This window comes from Podarcis pityusensis (genome assembly GCF_964106645.2).
Source record: "Podarcis pityusensis genome assembly, chromosome: 16".
Taxonomy (NCBI): Eukaryota; Metazoa; Chordata; class Lepidosauria; order Squamata; family Lacertidae; genus Podarcis; species Podarcis pityusensis.
Genome location: NC_138041.1, coordinates 35,119,432 through 35,139,436, shown reverse-complemented (window position 1 = coordinate 35,139,436; position 20,005 = coordinate 35,119,432). Strand labels below are relative to the sequence as shown.

Sequence of the window (20,005 nt, the reverse complement as noted above, 5' to 3'; positions counted from 1 at the left end):
TCTACTTGCACTTTGACGTACTTTCGAACTGCTAAGTTGGCAGGAGCAAGGACTGAGCAACGGGAGCTCACCCCATCGCGGGGATTCAAACCTCCGACTTTCTGATCGCCAAGTCCAAGGCTCTGTGGTTTAGACCATAGCGCCACCCACATCCCTTACAGTAATACTAGATGGTTCTAAAAACAAGGGCACAAAATGAAAAACAACAAACCAAACCCTAAAACGTATAGGTAAAGGTACCCCTGGCAGTTAAGTCCAGTTGTAGACGACTCTGGGGTTGCGGCGCTCATCTCGCTTTACAGGCCAAGGGAGCCGGCGTTTGTCCGCAGACAGTTTTTCCGGGTCATGTGGCCAGCATGACTAAGCCGCTTCTGGTGCAACGGAACACCAAAACCAGAGCAGCGCACCCTACTTTCTGCATAAAGATGGTGTCCAGGATCAAATTAGTACATAGGGGATGCTTAGAGCCCATTCTGCAAGGTCAGAAGGACCACCCCACAATCCAAGGGTCTGAAAGCTCAGTCAGATCCAGATGCAAAGGCTTCAATCCCCAGCACCTCCAGGTAAGGCTTGTCTGAAACTCACCCACTTGCTTGCTTACGCAAAGTCCGCCTCAGCTCCTGACAACCAGCGCCCCCTGGCCAGCCCCAGAGGCACCATTCGGCAAGGGAGCTTGCAGCCAGGGCTCTTTCAACAACAAACAGCCACACAAGCCTTTGGGAGGCAGACATGCTAGAGCAGGGGTCAGCAAACGTTTTCAGCAGGGGGCCGGTCCACTGTCCCTCAGACCTTGGGGGGGGCGGACTATTTTTTTTTGGGGGGGTGAACAAATTCCTATGCCCCACAAATAACCCAGAGATAAAAGCACACATTCTACTCATGTAAAAACACCAGGCAGGCCCCACAAATAACCCAGAGATGAATTTTAAATAAAAGGACACATTCTACTCATGTAAAAACACGCTGATTCCTGGACCGTCCGCGGGCCAGATTTAGAAGGCAATTGGGCCACATCCAACTCCCGGGCCTTAGTTTGCCTACCCATGTACTAGAGGGCATCAGAGGAGGAAGAGAGGGAAGGAAGGGAAAAGGGACAGAGGCCAGTGTTGCAGTGGCACCCCTGGCCAACATTCAAGGCAACCCGGGGTGCCATGGCACACTGGTTGAAAACCACTGCCTTAAGGGCTGTCACATGGAAGATGGAACAAGCTTGTTTTCCTGTTCTGGAGGGTAGGACTCTAACCAGTGGCTTCAAGTTACAAGAAAGGAGATTCTGGCTAAACATCAGGAAAAACCTTTTGACAGTAAGAGCTGTTTGACCGTGGAACGGTCTCCCTCGGGAGGTTGTGGACTCTCATTCCTTGGAGGTTTTTAAGCAGAGGTTGAGTGGCCATCTGTCATGGATGCTTTAGCTGAGTTTCCTGCATTGCAGGGGGCTGGACTAGATGATCTTTGGGGGTCCCTTCCAACTCTAAGATTCTATGATTCTATGATCCCTTCAGAACTTTGTATGTGTTTAAATAGCTAAGGTTGATTCATTTTACAGACTATACATGATCTACACACAGGATAGTAAGGGGCGTGTGAGCATTTTTCCTGCCAGAGGCAGTTCCCTGGCAAGTGCTAGTTAGCCTGGCTGCATTAGCATTGTAACAGAAGGGCACTTTAGACTCGCATAAAACATTTATTCACCTTACATGGAACCTAAAATGACTACAAAATTATCATTTCCTGAAATGAGTATAATCAAACAAAAATAAAATTGAGAGGAATCTTGTTGAAGCTTACTCAGGAGTAAATTTACACGTCCAAACTCATTGAAAAGGTTTGCACAGAACCAAGAAGAAGGGTGGGTAGCAAAAAGCCTCAAAAAGCTTTATATAGTAATAATAATAATAATAATAATAATAATAATAATAATAATTTAAAGGAAACGAGGGTCTGGGCTGATCTTACGCAAATGCAGTCTTTTAATGATCCTGTGACCAAATAAATCCAATTCAAAACCTGACCTCACATAGACAATTACTGCACATCGGAAGTTCTACTTTTGACAAACAATTTGCTTTTACTGGAAAGGATGCTCATTTTCCTTTTGGTCATACAGTCATAATACTTCTTGGGATTCCTTTGTATTCAAATAATATATTGCCTACTTTTTATGCCCTTTATGAATAAATGTGTTGATGGGTGTGGGTGTGGGTGTGTTTGTATGTGTATGTATGTATGCAAACATGCATCCGTGTGTGTGTGTGCCAAACTGGGTCTTTGACTCGGGTGGCAGAAAGCCTAGTTTCAGCACTGTATTGGGTAGTCCAGCACTGTGGACGTGACATAGACATTGGCCCCAGAAGAGCCAGATACCTTTCTGTTTGCACTTGCTTTAGTTACAGAAGCCACACGTACAAGAACAACAACCCCCAATTAGGTGTAAGAGAGCTCTTACAAACAGCTGCTAAGCTATCGATGAATTTTTGTTCTGCAGAATGAAGCTAAGGGGTTTTTAGTAGCAATGTTACAAGGAGCATGTAAAAATGGACCGCTAACAGATGAGAATATACAGTTTTTACATATTAAGAGAAAGGACTAAGATAAAAACAAAGAGGGAAAGGATTTGCTGAATTAACTTACTGAACTGGAATACAAAAAGGGGAGGTGTGAGGAGGTCAGGGAAACAAGTGAATGAAAGACAAGACATGGAATGATTGATTTGTTTTTAATTGTTTTTACTTTTTTGTATTTTGTATTCTCTTTTCTTTTTTTCTTTCTTTTTTGTTCTTTTTCTTATTATTATTATTGTAAATTCTTTTTTTATTTTTGAAACTTTAATAAATATCTTATATAAAAAAAAGAATTTTTGTTCTGCAACTCAGCAGGCAGGCAAAACTGCAGATGCAACTCCTTATATGTCATTAAATGTGCTCATAATGAAAAAAAAGATATAATTGAATTTTGTAATAATTTAATCTGATTCATTCATATTCTCTCTCCCTCTCTCAGGCAGGATGCATTGTGACCTGGTTGTGCAAAGAGTAAATTTAATAGCAGGCAAGGATGAGTGCTGATTATTGAAGCAGAGCTGGTGGATCGTAAGCAACCTATTTAACACACCCAGACCCACAAACCATATATCCTATATTAACAACGATACAGCTACATAAACCTCAGGATAATAGGATCTATTTATAGAGGTCACATAGGGACACGGCTGGCGCTGTGGGTTAAACCACAGAGCCTAGGACTCGCCGATCAGAAGGTCGGAGGTTCGAATCCCTGCGACGGGGTGAGCTCCCGTTGCTTGGTCCCTACTCCTGCCAACCTAGCAGTTCGAAAGCACGTCAAAGTGCAAGTAGATAAATAGGTACTGCTCTGGTGGGAAGGTAAACGGCATTTCCGTGTGCTGCTCTGGTTCGCCAGAAGCAGCTTAGTCATGCTGGCCACATGACCCGGAAGCTGTACGCCGGCTCCCTCGGCCAATAAAGCGAGATGAGCGCTGCTACCCCAGAGTCGGTCACGACTGGACCTAATGGTCAGGGGTTCTTTATAGAGGTCACAAAGTAAACTAAACTGATGGCTCGGCTGCTAACTTTTCATATAACTCTGGATCATAAATTTCTTATGTTAAGTACTTTCCATGTACGCACAGTGAGGGATGACAGCAGGGGAGCCAACCTGAATAAAATATTGTGGGGTCCAGGTAAGCCCCACCCCACACAAATGATCACATGATGCAGTGCGCACACACCATTTGAATGGGAATGCCCATCAACTTTGGGGGGCCCAGCCCCCACAGTCCCTAGGCGTTAGCTCCTATGGATGACATTGGTTAGAACGATATTTTTAAGGCCAATATATATGTGAATTTACACTCAAAGGATGCTGCTGGCTCTTTCAAACCATCGTCCAATTCATCAATTTCACAGCCCTCTTTCTTTGGCTATTCTGTCTTCCAGCTTTCCTCTCCCACTGGCTTACATCCCTCTGATACACTCTCCCTTTCAACTCTCAGCTCTTCCCAACCCTGATTTCTTTTGCCGCTGCCTCCTTAGGCACAGGACAACCTCCTAACCCAGGCACCTATCCGTGTCTCACTTCTCTCTAGCACAGGGGTAAGGGCCCTGCCAGCCTCCAGATATCATTGAACTACAACTCCCATCACTCCTGACGATAAGCAGGGGCTGATGGGAGTCGGAGTCCAGTGACATCTTGAAGGTCAAAGGTCCCTCATCCCTGCTCTAGCACCTTAATAGTTCGGCCAATGGTAGCAGGAGGCCTGTCTTTGAGATCAGAGCAGCTCAACCAATCACTCCAAGCAGTTTCACCACCACTGCTAAATTATTTGCTGTGCTATGGTATAGATTACAAACATTTTTGCTCGAGTTGGCCATTACGTTACATAGAACTAATCCTATACCAACCTGGAGGTGAGTCTCATTGAATTCAGTGGGGCTTATGTCTGAGTAAACACACATAGATTGCTCTCTCTCTCTCTCTCTCTCTCTCTCTCTCACACACACACACACACACACACACACACGGATGGGTCTGGCTTTTCTTAGCTAGCCAAATAAATAAAGTATTTGGTACCACTGAATTTTCAAATTAATCATTGCAATGAAGAACGTGACAGCTACCTTCAGGACCCTGGACAGGGCTTTCTCAACAGTCAATATCCTCAAAAGGTTCAGTGCTCCAGTCCTGGGGTTGGGGCTACTGAGTATGACCACCCCCTCCTGTCTCCATGCATACATTGTGTCCACAGGGCTCAAGGTATACTGAAGCTGAACATGGAGATTTGATTTTTTAAAAGCTAACATGACTTAACTGGAATGAAGCTTACAAATAGTTAAGATTAGCAATCTTTCCAATTGGAACCATGGTTACTGTGCCCTGGGAGGAGGGTGAGGAGGGCACGAAGAGAGGAACATCTTGAGAAACAGATTTCTAATAATCCTCAAGTGGAGAGAGGGCACTGGTTCCATTAAACAAGAAAAGAAGAGACAGAGAGAAAACGATCCAATTCACAACCATTTGTAAAGCCACTTGCCTGAACACATTTTCTCTCATCACAGATTTAGAAAATGAACTCAAAAATAACCCGCTCCTCACAGCTTTCCAGCATAGCAACACTAAGAAAGTGTTTCCTCAAAGCAGATGACTTCTCGAAGAACCAGGGGTGAAAGCCAATTTTATTCCAAGGCCTATCAAGGGAGACTACGTTCTAAATAAAGCAAGTGCGGTGCATACTCGTTAGCTGAAGAAAAGCAAGGAGACATGTTGCGAAGGCAGGGGGGAGAGGCAGATGGGGCCACGCTCCGCAACACAGCATTCTATATGCTGGAGCTGCTCCACCAGGAGCTCCTACTACTTTTGCAGCCTGCATGCACCAGAATAAAACATTAAAATTAGGCAGGGGCAAACCTGGCCATTTTGGTTCTCCCAGTTTCTCATTCTTCCAGGCAGCCATTCAGTTATCCACATCATCACTTTCTTTTAAATCTTCTGGCAAAAGCCTCTCTGAAAATCATCTGGAATTTTAGTGCAAATTTCTCCTAATATACATGATTTGCATGCTATTCGGCTTAATATACACGCCGAAGAATTGATGCTTTTGAATTATGGTGCTGGAGGAGACTTTTGAGAGTCCCATGGACTGCAAGAAGATCAAACCTATCCATTCTTAAGGAAATCAGGAAATCAGCCCTGAGTGCTCACTGGAAGGACAGATCCTGAAGCTGAGGCTCCAATACTTTGGCCACCTCATGAGAAGAGAAGACTCCCTGGAAAAGACCCTGATGTTGGGAAAGATGGAGGGCATAAGGAGAAGGGGATGACAGAGGACAAGATGGTTGGACAGTGTCCTCGAAGCTACCAGCATGATTTTGACCAAACTGCGGGAGGCAGTGGAAGACAGGAGTGCCTGGCGTCCTCTGGTCCAGGGGGTCACGAAGGGTCGGACACGACTGAACGACCAAACAACAACAACAATAGAATGCATGCTGTCAGGGCTGGCCCAAAACATTTTGACATCTGAGGCAAACCCCAAAATGCTGCCTCCCTCCTTACCCAGGAAGGAGGAGTGATATACTGGAAAGGGGGGGAATTAGGAGGAAGAGGAAAAGGAGGAGAAGTACCGCATCCATCTCACTGGGTTGCCCCAGACACTCCAGGCAGCTTCCAACAAAATATAAAAACACAGTGAGACTTCAAACATTAAAAACTTTCCCTACACAGGGCTGCCTTCAGAATAAAGATTGACAATGGGATCTACTGCCCCTGGGGATCCTGCCACCTGAAGCCGTCACCACACCTTGCCTCATGGGTGGGCTGGTCCTGCATGCTGTGTTACACTGTATGCTATTTTCACAAATATGCATTTTGAGCCACACTTGAGCGGCAGTGCCATTTTTCTAGAAAAAGAGGAGGTGGAACTCACCATGAACGCCTCCTTTGTTTTCATATCATGGCAATGGCACCCACCTGAGAGGTGCCGGAACAGAGTTCTGGCTGGGGGGGGGGGGGACCGCCCTGCCTAGAAGTATATGTATTTTTGGACTTGCTACTTGGCTAGGGGGAAAGCGCAAATTTCAAAGGGCAACTGTAGTTTGGTTCCCAGAAGGTGCGAATGAAGGAAGTTTGTCTTTCAATCTGAACTGAATCACACACTGAATCTGTGCCTGCCACATCAAGTAAAGCTTAGCATGTGTGAAACCGCCATGGTATAGGGGAAGCCACAGGCTAAGCTTTCACAGGAACCAGACACCCTCTTAAAGGCAACATTTTCAACGGAGGCAGTTCACCATGTGAGTGATCAAAAGGGGAGATTTGAGGGGGTAACATGCGTGCCCAGGGAAATGGGCCCCCTTAGTTAAGAATGATCCAGGGATGGCTCAATACATTTTGCTGCCTGAACCAGACACATACACAGAGAGACATTTTTCTTATACCATAAGGGGGGGAAATCATGCAAAATGTTGTGTATACATGCATTTTTCTGGGAGGGGTTCCATAGCTTGCATCAGATGCTCAGTAGCTGATCTCATCAGATTCTCATAAGAGTTTATCTCTGCTGTTGTTTTTAAGATGATTTTTCTTGTACAATTTTACATATGACTTCTGATTTTTTTTTTTAAAAAAGCAATATATCAATATTTTTTACAAGACAGATAGACAGATGGACAGATAAGACAGGGTACATGCCACCATGACAAAAAAAATATAAAGGGCTAGGAACCACTGCCATAAGGGAATAAATGAAGGGGATTTTCGTATCTGAAGCAACTGAGAGCCAAAGCATGGGAGTGTATCACAAGCAGCAAAGGAAATTGCTTTATACCATCTAAGCTAGGTTTGTCTACTCTGACTGGCATCCTCTACTTGATGTTTTTAACCAGAGATGGAAGGGATTGAACCTGAAATCTTCTGCGTGCAAAATGTGTGCTTTTTCTCTGATCTGTGGGCCATCTCCCGATGGGAGGAAGTCAGAACAACAAAAGTCTCAAGCATGGCTCAAACTGACACAATTTAGAGGTGTCGCAATACCATTTGATTGGTGCACCCCATTCCATACTTTCTGATGGATGCAATGATAGAAATGGTACAATGATATGAAGCCTTCAGACCGGCTAAGAAGATATAACTTTTCAAGTGAGGCGGGGTCTTTATGGAAACAGCTGATCTCATGGAGACTTCATGTATACATTGATCCTACATTCATTATGACGGAGGATAAGCTGAGATCCTGTGATCTACAGGATCCGTGGCCATTTCAAATAGCTAGTTTCTAGTCACCAACCCCCCAAAACACATCTCATTGAAATCCCGCAGTGAAGCACAAGGCCTGCTTTCTGAAAATCTGGCAAGGAGACATGTGTGCACGAAACTAAAAAAAAGAGGAAAAACGTGTTTGCAGGTTGACTCTATTTTGGGTTTGCTTAAAGACATCCAACTGAATGGAACAAATATTTACTGCATGTGCGAGAGTAAACACACAGCTCATCTGCTATTGTACAATATTTCACAGAAGCAGAGAAGAGTCCTGAATAAACACAGATGTAAAAGTGTGCATGTGGACTTTGAGACTTGATGGCTTGCTTGGAAAGGAAAACCTAACACCTCAACTCTACCATCATCGGTGAAGGAGCAAGAGAACAGAAATAAGATCACATGAGTGTTTATATTAAAATAACATTTACCTTGCCTTTTTGCCCAAGGCAAATTGGAATGAAAGACTAAAGGTAAAGGGACCCCTGACAGTTAAGTCCAGTCGCGGACGACTCTGGGGTTGCGGCACTCATCTCGCTTTATTGGCCGTGGGAGCCGGCGTACAGCTTCCGGGTCATGTGGCCAGCATGACTAAGCTGCTTCTGGCAAACCAGAGCAGCACACGGAAATGCCATTTACCTTTCCGCCGGAGCAGTACCTATTTATCTACTTGCACTTTGATGTGCTTTTGAACTGCTAGGTTGGCAGGAGCAGGGACCGAGCAACGGGAGCTCACCCCATCGCAAGGATTCGAACCGCCAACCTTCTAATCGGCAAGCCCTAGGCACTGTGGTTTAACCCACAGAGCCACCATCATCAGTGAAGGAGCAAGAGAACAGAAATAAGATCATGTGAGCATTTATTTTAAAATAACATTTACCTTGCCTTTTTGCCCAAGGCAAATTGGAATGAAAGACTACCATACCTAAATTAGTCCAAAGTTCAGTAAAGTACTTGTGTTTTCCCTTGTGCAACAATGTAACACCAGTGCAACAAGTATATTACTATGTGACTTACCTTATGCTACCCTGGATAAAACCTTGTGTGTGGATTGGGACACACACACACACAAACAAACATATAAACACACAATCCAGTTATCCTATAAGTCAAGCTTTTTTAAAAAAAAATTAGAAGGGCAGGCATTCCAGGGCCCAACCCCCAAAGACCGAGGAGTTAAGTCCCCTCGCTCACCCCCTAAGAACACCACTGGGAGCAATCGCACAATGAGCCCCTGGAAATCAGAGAACAGGAGGCAGCATGTTCTGAAGCAGAGAAAGGTTGTACCGAGACGAAAGGTGTGTGGTCCACGTCCTGATTCCTCAAGGGCATAATTGCTGCTCCTGGTTCTTCTCCACGAAGAAAGCGACATTTACACACACATTAGCAGATCCTTTTAACAGCATCTGTTGCAAACTCAGAGCAATTTAGTTTACATTCAGACTTACAGGCCGTTTACCCAACAGCTGCAGCCAGTGGTAAATGCCACGGTTGCTAAGTAACGAACAGGTAAGTGTTGCAAAAGATCAGGGACAGGCCTATGAACATTGCATGCTTAATGGCCAAGGACAAAGAGGATGTTTGCTTGAAGAGGTGGCTTGGCTGTGTTCCTTATGATGATATCATATAATTGCCTTTCTTCAAACAGGTGTCTAAATAATAATCACAAAAAGAGACGGGAATGGGAGAACTCAGCACACTCAGGACCTGTTGACTGTCCAGTGCTGAACATGCAATTATAGGGTTTTGAGGTTTTGTTTTGTTTTTTTGCAATTCATTCAAAGTGGAGTGTTAAACACGGTAATAGGCTTGCTTGGGGATGTGTAAGCAAGCAGCAATAGGGACCTCTGTGTCTGTCTCAAGCAAGAGCTCCAGTTGTCATCTCCCACCTACCCACCCTGCTCCATCAGGGTCTCGATCCTTCCACAAACGCTGCAGACTGAACTGTGCTTCCCTGGGATGCCACCTTCATTTCAATACAAGGTGGACTTCACACTCAATACAGATGATAACTCAGTCAGTTGATCGTGAAGGACCAAAGTGGCATCACCAAGCTTTAGAGAGAGATAAACCCAAGTACTGATCTTGCTGTTGAGCCTGGGGAACCTCATGTCACTGGAAAGGATCACATCTGTCAAAGAGCCTGCTGACTTGAGCATTGCCAATTTGTCTTTGGGGGCTGCGCTCCAGAACAAAAATACTGGAGGCTCAGTGGGAATTTTTGAGAGTTTATAAGGCTTTATGGGTGGTTGTTGTTGAGGTGCAACTACACAGGGCCAGAATAACTTGGAGAAGGAGAGTCTGCTGCCTTCACCCACCAGCTTTGGGTCCTGAACTGTACTTCTGTCCCATTCGACCATGATGAATAATTGAACATGGACTGAAGTAAGAGCGCTCAGGTTAGGGGAAGGCAGGTACAGTGAAGGCAGGCTGCAGGCTGCGTATGCAAAGGTTGGAAGTAAGCAAATGGGAAGCAGCTGGAAACATGGAGTCTGGAGGTGCCAAAGGAGGACTTGGTGACATTACCCAAACTCAAGTAAGCCAGTATATCTCCTAGTCTTCATAACCACCTATAGCACCCATTCAATCCTTCAGTTTTCCATAAGGGCTTAAACCCTGTTCACACTATACGTTTGACCCGGAGTGTACCAATTGCTTTCCCAACTTTCCTGTGGCTTCCAGAGACACCTCACTGGCAAGTGCTGGGAACAGACTCCTGCACTAAATGGACCTTTGATTCGATCTAATAGGTCTCTTCTTACGTCCAAAGGCAGAATTCTCATTCGAAAAGCAAATGGATCTGGATAGAATTCTTACTCCTATTTTTCATACACAGAACCCTCTGGGGAATTTTGCAATGAAGCAAGGGTTGGCAGTCTGCAAGATGTTGATCTGTATAACTACGACGGCCTCCTTCAGCCAGACACTACTGAAACAGAATCCTCCCGAGAGACAAGACAAATGTTCTGTAACAGTGTACACCTAGCTCTAATATTAGAGAGCGTTCCCAGACCATGTAAGGAGAAGAGAATCCCCAGTACCCAAACAAAGGAAGGTCACCGTACACAAAAAGCTTAAGAAGACTCTTCATCCTGCTTTTATCATCGAACGCGGCATTTGTTTAGATGGCCTTGAATTATGCAGGGTATCTTATGCCAGCAGGGCAAAAGTGAGGAAGGAGGCAACTCTAGACGCATTTCCGTGTAAGTAATGAGAATCAATAGGTCACACAGATAGGTATGTGTGTTTGGGAGGGGAACACAATATCATTATGTATGTGTTGCCTAAGCATCTGCTGGTCACATGTCAAGGGACAGGCGATGCTAAAGCAGAGGAACAGGGACTATTCTGCCCCTCAGGGCGAGTGAGTTGAAGGGGTGGGATTTTTACACACATGCACAATTTACGTTTTCCCCAACAACCTGGGTTTGAGAGGAAGCAGTAAGTCCCTTTCTAAAGCATAGCATAGGCTGGCACTCAGCATACAGCCGGGGAGAGTGACCATCTCCACCGAAACAGCCAAGGCAACCAGGCCAGGAGATAAGTTGTCAGGATCAAATGGGAACCATGACCAGCTGTGCCCAAACCTGAACTTGGAGCGTGTGTTAGGCAGGTGTGTAAGGCAGATTCCTGTACTCCTATAGCTCAGTGGCAAACCATCTCTTTTTTTGCATGCAAAAGGTCCCAGGTTCAGTCCCTGGCATCTCCAGCTAGGGCTGGGAGAATCTCCTTCCTGAAATCCTGAAGAGTGAGATGGACCATTGGTCCACCTAGTTTGGTACTGTCAGGTCTGTAGGTGCTTGCTCATGAGTAAAACAGCCAGGACACCGACCTGTCTTTTACAGGTTTTATTTTGTGCAAACTATGTACAATTCAGAGATCCAAAATTCATGTCTGTCTCGGCACTTGCAGATTCTGGGAGTGGCCTTTTCTGCCCCCCCCCCCAACATAAGAACGTAGACACCCCAAATCTCTGCCTTCCCTCCTTACGTTTGACCCCCTTGCGAAAACTGGGTGACAGAAGAGGCATGTCCGTTTCCCGACCAGCCTGGCTGAGCAAGGTGCTTGGGCTCACAGTAACGTCTGTGAGCCTTTGCCTCGCTTCGCCCCTTCTTTCCCCCTCTGCTTCACTGGAGGCATGACTCTCTCCACTGCCTGACGAAGTGCTACTGCTCAGCAACTTTGGAGGCTCCCTGTACTCTTCTGCCCCCCTCCCCCCTTTCGATGGCAGTCCCCTGACAGGTACTGTCTATACAATGAATGCCAGTAGCTTTGTAGGGTTCAGGCAGGGGTCTTTTCCAGTCCTACCTGGAAACTGAACTTGGAACCTGCATGCAAAGCAGTTGTTCTACCACTGAGTCACAGCACCCCCACAAAAGCCCTATGTTTCTCCACCACAAGGTCTCTGAGGTCAATGCCTAGAACTTGGGCCTTGAAATGCTGGAATTTGAGGTGCACCGTGCAGAAGGTACTTCAACATACATACACAGATGCAGGGCCGGATTTAGGTTTGATGAGGCCCTAAGCTACTGAAGGTAATGGGACCCTTTGTATGTCCAGCTGTCCTTTGTCAACAACAAATTGTCGCTGTTTTTTGTGTTGAATATATGCTCACACCCTTAGTCTATGCTGCCTGATCATCAGTCTACAAGTACTCTTTAATATTAGATAACAGGTACAAGAGCTTGACCTGCATTCAACTGTGCTGCACTGCAACCTGCAGTGCTACATGTTTCCATGCAACCAGTCCATGCAGAATGTATAAAAAAGGTAAAGGGAGCCCAAACCATTAAGTCCAGTCACAGACAACTCTGGGGTTGCGGCGCTCGTCTCACTTTACTGGCCAAGGGAGCTGACGTTTGTCTGCAGTTTTTCCGGGTCATGTGGCCAGCATGACTAAGCCGCTTCTGGTGAAACCAGAGCAGTGCACGGAAACATTGTTTACCTTCCCGCCAGAGTGGTACCTATTTATCTACTTGCACTTTGACGTGCTTTCAAACTGCTAGGTTGGCAGGAGCAGGGACCAAGCAACGGGAGCTCACCCCATCGCAGGGATTTGAACCGCCAACCTGTCAGTCTGCCTCCTCTCTCGTTAGCTCTCGTCTCCTTTCTCCCCCTTTCTCTTCATATCCCAAACATTCTTATTTACCTCCTCTTTCTGCATCTCTGCCTAAAAGCCTGTATCCTTCAGTGACATGCATCAGGCCTATACTATACAGCATTAAGCATTAAAAACAACAACAAGCATTGCAATCACCATGCTATCAAACGCAATAACATATAAGTAAAGGAAACAACAACAAATTCATCCCAATGATTAATGCAGTTCAATAAAGTCATATCGGAAAGAGCTGCTCCTGAGCACCAACCCTGTGGGGGATGAGACCATCTCTCTGAGAAAAGGCTTCTCCTTTGCTCAGGGCAGCAGGCAACCCACTTCCAGGATGGCAGCAAAACCACCAACAAAACGCAGAAACATGTCACAAGGGGGCTGGGCTCACACCCTCGCTCCACCCCCGAAGTGACTGCCCTACTGGGGCAGTCCCACCCCCAGCATAGGCAGGCTTTATAGATATAAAAAGGTAGAGGACCCCTGACAGTTAAGTCCAGTTGCGAACAACTCTGAGGTTGTGGCGCTCATCTCGCTTTACTGGCCAAGGGAGCCAATGTTTGTCCGCAGACAGTTTTCCCGGGTCATGTGGCCAGCATGACTAAGCCGCTTCTGGAGAAACCAGAGCAGCGCACGGAAACGCTGTTTACCTTCTCACCGGAGCGGTCCCGGTTTATCTACTTGCACTTTGACGTGCTTTTGAACTGTTAGGTGGGCAGGAGCTAGAACCGAACAACGGGAGCTCACCCCGTCGAGGGGATTCAAACCACCGACCTCCCAATTGGCAAGCCCTAGGCTCAGTGGTTTAGACCACGGCGCCACTCGCATCCCTTTTATAGATATAAAAGGTAAAGGGTCCCCTGGCCATTAGGTCCAGTCGTGACCGACTCTGGGGTTGCGACGCTCATCTCACTTTATTGGCAGAGGGAGCCGGTGTACAGCTTCCGGGTCATGTGGCCAGCATGACTAAGCTGTTTCTGGCGAACCAGAGCAGCGCATGGAAACACCGTTTACTTTCCCACCGGAGCGGTACCTATTTATCTACTTGCACTTTGACGTGCTTTTGAACTGCTAGGTTGGCAGGAGCAGGGACCGAGCAACAGGAGCTCACCCCATCGCAGGTATTCAAACCGCTGACCTTCTTATTGGCAAGTCCTAGCCTCTGTGGCTTAACCCACAGCGCCACCCGCGTCCCTCTATAGATATAGAAGACAATAATTTCTTAAAAAGGAAACAGTGGCCCTTATGTACTTAGAAGTACATTGCAGTAGGGGGTAATCTTAAGAGAAAGTGCAAGTAGGATTACAGCCTTAACACAGCACAAAGCAGGCATAGAATGGGGCGCCAATCAACCCCACATGTGAGGAAGAGTCCCCACTTTCATCTGTGAAGCCTGATGTGGAAAGTGGCTTCTTCTTCAACAAATTATATAGCAGGAGTGGATGAACCTGTGGCTGTCCAGGTGTTGCTAGACTACAACTCCCCTTATCCCTGACACAGGCCGGCTAAACTGGCTGGGGCCGATGGAGTCCGGCAACATTTAAAGAGGCACAGCTTACCCATTTCTGCATAATAGGAAGTTACTGTCCTCATAAATTTGACAACAAACCCCGCCTGCAGCAGCAGCCTTTCAGATTTATCCAAGAAACCTACATCATTAATCTGCAGTCCACAGGCGTCCGCTCCGGTTTCCTCTGCTGGCCTGCTGAAAAAGGAAAGCTTCCCTGTGAGAGACTGGGTGTGAGCTTCTTGCCTGGTCCCCGTGTCATTATTTGGTCTCTCCCAACCTGCCATTAGCCTTGTGTAGCTAAGCAGCCCCACTGACGCACGACTCCGAACTGCAAGATCACAGGCCTCCGTTATCTCTGGCAAGTGGCAGGTTTTAAGGGTTATTATTGAGCGTGGCAAGCCTAATTCCCCAGGCATTTGGGCTGTATTCATGGCTGGAAAATTGACCATGCAAAATTTCTGCTAAGTCAACTCGTTCAATTGGGGTTTGGAGCTGCAATATAATTTCCCCCACCTTAATCGCGTTCTTCTCTTCAGACATCAAGCCAAGTGTGTTATTTGCCAAGGTTCTTAAAGGGGGAGAGAGAGAAGGAGCAGCAATACTGCTTTGTGCAGAGAAAATGCAAAAGTTGATGGGAGGGAGGAGAGAAAGGAGCTGCATCTGGAGCTTGGGAAACTGCTGATTTTGTTTTCAGGACTGGCTTGTTAGCTTATTTAATATGCATTCATTCAGCTTTATCCTCTACTTGGAAAGAAGTGGGCGGGGGGGGGGGAAGAGTGCTTAGCCTGCAGCTTCCAACCCACAGGGCAGCACCCTTCGCAGCTGGGGGCACCACTGTACCTGACTGGGGGAAGAAGGAGCAGGCCTCATGCCTATACACTGGGAATGGGGGGGGTCTGCAGCCCTCCAGCTGTTGCTGGGGGCTATTATGAAGCTGCCCACGTTCTGAGATATTCAGGGGAGGCCCTTCTTTTGGTCCCACCACCCACACAGACATGCCTGGTGGGGGCGAAGGAGAGGGCCTTCTCAGTGGCTGCTCCCAGACTTTGGGACTCCCTCCCTGGAGAAGCTAGACTGTCTCCCTCCTTGTTGTCTAGTGAAGAGCTTCTTGTTCCAACAGGCTTTGGGGAACTGACTGCTTTTAATGAAAGGGTTGGTGCTGTGCTGTTTATATTGTACTTATTTGTATGATTTTAAGAGATTATATCTATCTATCAAGGGATGCGGGTGGCGCTGTGGGTTAAACCACAGAGCCTAGGGCTTGCTGATCAGAAAGTCGCGGTTCGAATCCCCGCGACGGGGTGAGCTCCCATTGCTCGGTCCCTGCTCCTGCCAACCTAGAAGTTCGAAAGCATGTCAAAGTGCAAGTAGATAAATAGGTACTGCTCTGGCAGGAAGGTAAACGGCGTTTCCGTGCGCTGCTCTGGTTTGCCAGAAGTGGCTTAGTCATGCTGGCCACATGACCCAAAAGCTGTACGCCAGCTCCCTCGGCCAATAAAGCAAGATGAGCGCCGCAACCCCAGAGTCGGCCACGACTGGACCTAATGGTCGGGGGTCCCTTTACCTTTTCCTTTATCTATCTATCTATCATCATCATCATCTACCATCATCGAATGATCGATTGATCTAATTCTGTCAATGTTTAATTGTTTCTAAATGATATTCTTTTCCGTGTTTTTAGTGGTTCTTATTTTTAATTTGTAAGCCACCTTGAGTCCCGTCAGGGAAAAAGGTGGAAGATAAAACAGTAAAATTATCACTAACAACCATAAGTTAAAATGTACAGAAAGTTTAAACAGTAATAGAATAGGCTAAAACTAATTAAGATTCATGCAAACTTTCTAAATATCTAGGTAGGCTTGTCTAAGTGAGAATATCTAAATAAGAATATAGTGGTACCTCGGGTTAAGAACTTAATTTTTTTCGGAGGTCCATTCTTAACCTGAAACTGTTCTTAACCTGAAGCACCACTTTAGCTAATGGGGCTCCTGCTGCCGCCGCGCTGCTGAAGCACGATTTCTGTTCTCATCCTGAAGCAAAGTTCTTAATCCGAGGTACTATTTCTGGGTTAGCCAAGTCTGTAACCTGAAGCGTATGTAACCCGAGGTACCACTGTACAGTGAAGATGCTTGCCTGATATCAATACGCAGGGAGTTCCAAAGTTCAGGTGCTGCCATACTAAATGATTGAGTTCTTACAGATGTGGTGCAGGTATTGTGTAACACCTGTAGTAGTGCCAGTTTTGTCAATCAAAGCAGTTGAGTGGGTACATACAGGGTAAGGGGATCTCGCAAGGGGACTGGTCCCAACTTATTGAGGGCTTTATATTCTAACAGTAACACCTAGAACACAGCCCGGTAGCCGATCGCCAACCAGTGCAGACCTCTGAGCACAGGCTTTACATGCTGACAAAGCCTCACTCCTGTCAGCAATTGCACTGCAGCATTCTGATAAGAGTCGTCTGGTCCTGCGGTTGGGAAGTGTCTTGCTCATGGAGCTCCCATGAGCCTAGCTAGCACCCACACTTCTGAGTTTTCAGATAAGCTAAAATGGTTTTGTTCACCCAAGGCTTTTAATGCACTGTGAGAGAGATATTGTGCTGCTTTCTGATGTTTTCATGTAGTATTGCATGACTGTTTCATGAATGAGTTTAGGAAGATGCCAACACACCTTGGGATATAAGGCAGGATATAAAATACTAAATACTAAATCAGAACAGGCTCAGCACGGGGCAATGGTCCATGGGAAAAGAGCTTTGCCAAGTCATCTCCTGCCCCTATGCGCTTAGGCACATTTGCTTGTAATTTTGTTGACGAACATTGTGCATGTTTCCATCAAAACAGCCAGATTCGCAAACCTTCATATTTCACAGAGCATTGCTTGAGTGGCAAACAGAGACATCAACTTGAAAACCTCATCATTCCTGCTACAGTGATTTGAATGATACCCCCATTCCAAATGTAATACCGGAGCTTAGCAAAAGATTGTTTAAAATCAGAAACAAGATTAATCACTGCCGTTCAGAGTATGAGCTGCCCTTTCACACAATAAAGCAATATTACAGCTATGAAATGTTCCATTTCATATTGCCCTCTAGTAGAAAAACAAGGAATCAAAGCATTGTACATAACAATACATGTCTGGGGAGGTGGGGGGGGGAGAAAGCTGTAAGAGGAGCTCGAGAAAGAGTTCTGACAGTTACACTTGAACTGCTAAATTACATTTGCCTCCAAGCAAGCCGAGAAAATCCAAAAACAAGAAAAGAAAATTTAAAACTGATGACTTACTAAGAAGCTGCACTGATGATTCTCTTGGGTTAGTGTGGTGACATTAGACCGAAAAGCCTGGTTCTTCTCTTCTAAAATATGGATCCGACCAAATGTTTTCTGTGGCACTGCAGGTTGTAAGTACGGTAGCTCATTTCCAAACTGTGAGGAGGAAAGAGAAGAACGGAAGGAAATATAAGAGTTCAAATCTTCCATTTATGAGGGGGGCGGGAATATAATAAGCCGTACACTAGGTTATCTTTCCATGGGGCTGTTTGCTTTTCAATCGTATAGCTTATAGAGTGCTTTTAAATACCACATGTCTGTTCAAATACAAGCAACGGCAAAAATAAGCTCCATTGCTAGACAACTGATCCTCATACATTCTTCCCATATTTTCAAGTTCTGAATCCAATCTTACTTCTGAAGTGTGTGCAACCTAAGCACTAAGATATCCCCCATTTTTCCATTTACAGTACAACCCTGAGCATGTTTACAGTAAGTACCACCAAGTTCAGTGGGGCTTGTTTCTGAAACACTGTGTTTAGGATTTCAGAATGCTTTGTGTGCCATTGCGCTCTAGTTCTTTTATGTCTCTCTCCCCTGCACACACACACACGCACGCACGCACACAAACATATACACTTCTTTTTGTGCTTTGTTTTTGGCAATGTGCATGTTTGCTCATGTGCATTACTAAAACAAACAAAACAAAAAAACAAACACTGCACGCTACAAACATGCAATATGGCCGCATCCAGTTGACCTGTTAATGGATTGGAGCATCCTTCCCAGTTTGTTTGCACAAAGTTTGTGGGGGAAGTTATACATGGTTGTCTGTTTATTGAGCATTTGTTCTGATTTGTTTGAGAGGCTATACAATTTCATATCAAGCAATGGTTACCCCAAACTGTCTCCAATGCTTTCCTTATTGCAAAAAGTCCAGGAATATCTGGAACTCTGAATTCTCAAGCATGAAGCGGTTTGGGTCTCTTGGGACTTAGAGAAGCAACATCAAATGGCTGTTTGGTTTGGGGAACTGGGGATTAAACTGTGCACTGAAATTGGGGTCCTGCCCTTGTGTGGACCTGCCCTTTGTCTTTCTTAAAATCAGGGAGCAGGTAATGTGAAAGTCGTGTACACTAAAGAGAGCCATGTTTGCCAATCAGAGTAAACAATCAAACAGATTTTTTTTCCTTTTTTCTTTGCTCACTCTAGCTGTCTGAGGTCCCGCATCATTTTCCGGAACTCCTCAGTAAACCAGGGGGCCCGGTTTCAGCAGTGTCACAGAGGGTGCTTCGGTGCAATCTCATTGATGGCCGCCAAGAGCCGGTTATTCTAGTTCTCGACAAGCTCATCTAGTGAGCCGCCAGGGGGAGCAGGGTCCCGCAAGGCCCGACGAAATCCATCAGGATCCATCAGCCTTCGCGGGTGAGCCCAAATAGGCTCGCCACCCAAGCAGGATGGGGGCGGGAAGTCAATCCTGGCTTTCAGAGCATAGTGATCAGACCATGGCACTTCCACAAGTGAGAACATAATCACATCTATACCCGCATCAAAAATTCAAATCCAGCGTGTGGCCTGCTTGGTGTGTGGGACCCAAAACAAACTGGGAGATCCCTAATGCCGCCATGGAAGACACCAGGTCCAGAGCCCGTGAGGAGGGGGTGGCATCAGCATGGACGCTGAAGTCTCCCAAAACCAGTAGGTTAGGGAATTCCAAGGCCCAGCCTGCCACCACATCCAACAGGCCTGACAGGGTGGCTGCTGGTGTGCTAGGTGGTCGGTACACCAGCCAGACAGCCAAGCTCTCCTTGGTGCCCCACACTAGACCAACACATTCAATGCTGGAGATTGATGGTGATGGCAGAGCCCTGAAAGAGCAATCCTCCCGGATTAACAATGCTACCCCTCCCCCCGGACCCACAGTCCGCGACTGGTGGAGGACAGAGAAACCGGGGGGTGCTATCTCATGCAGGGCAACTACTTCACCTTCACACACCCAGGTCTCCGTCACACAAGCCAAGTCAACCCCCAGCAAGATAAAAGAGTCTCGCATGGTGGCGGTTTTATTGCCTATAGACCTGGCATTGCACAGCACCAGTGACGGAGGTGGGTAATCCCTGCTCACCCTACCCTCGTCCCTCGGGATGGGGCATAGATTGGAAGAGGTTTGAGCATCACCACATCTCAAAACCCTTCGCGATGCAAGGCATCCCCAAATAATTAAAACCTGGTGTACAACACAAAAAAGCATGCAACATAATTATCTCATACAATATAGGAGGTCTTCAGTACAAGACCAGAGGCAAGCTTTTTAATTAGCAAACTAAGTAAGACATGATATTGGTAACT

At 46.2% G+C, this 20,005-nt stretch overlaps 1 protein-coding gene across 2 annotated transcripts in view; it reads right to left on the bottom strand.

Moving 5' to 3' along the window:
- The window catches only part of RIMBP2 (RIMS binding protein 2), a 288,471-nt gene that overhangs the window by 172,086 nt on the left and 96,380 nt on the right, over window positions 1-20,005 (bottom strand). For both annotated transcript variants that reach the window (XM_080985025.1, XM_080985024.1), the window contains exon 3: window positions 17,672-17,812. In XM_080985025.1, coding sequence (XP_080841151.1) covers window positions 17,672-17,812 — 141 coding nt within the window. The remainder of the gene's footprint in view (window positions 1-17,671; window positions 17,813-20,005) is intronic.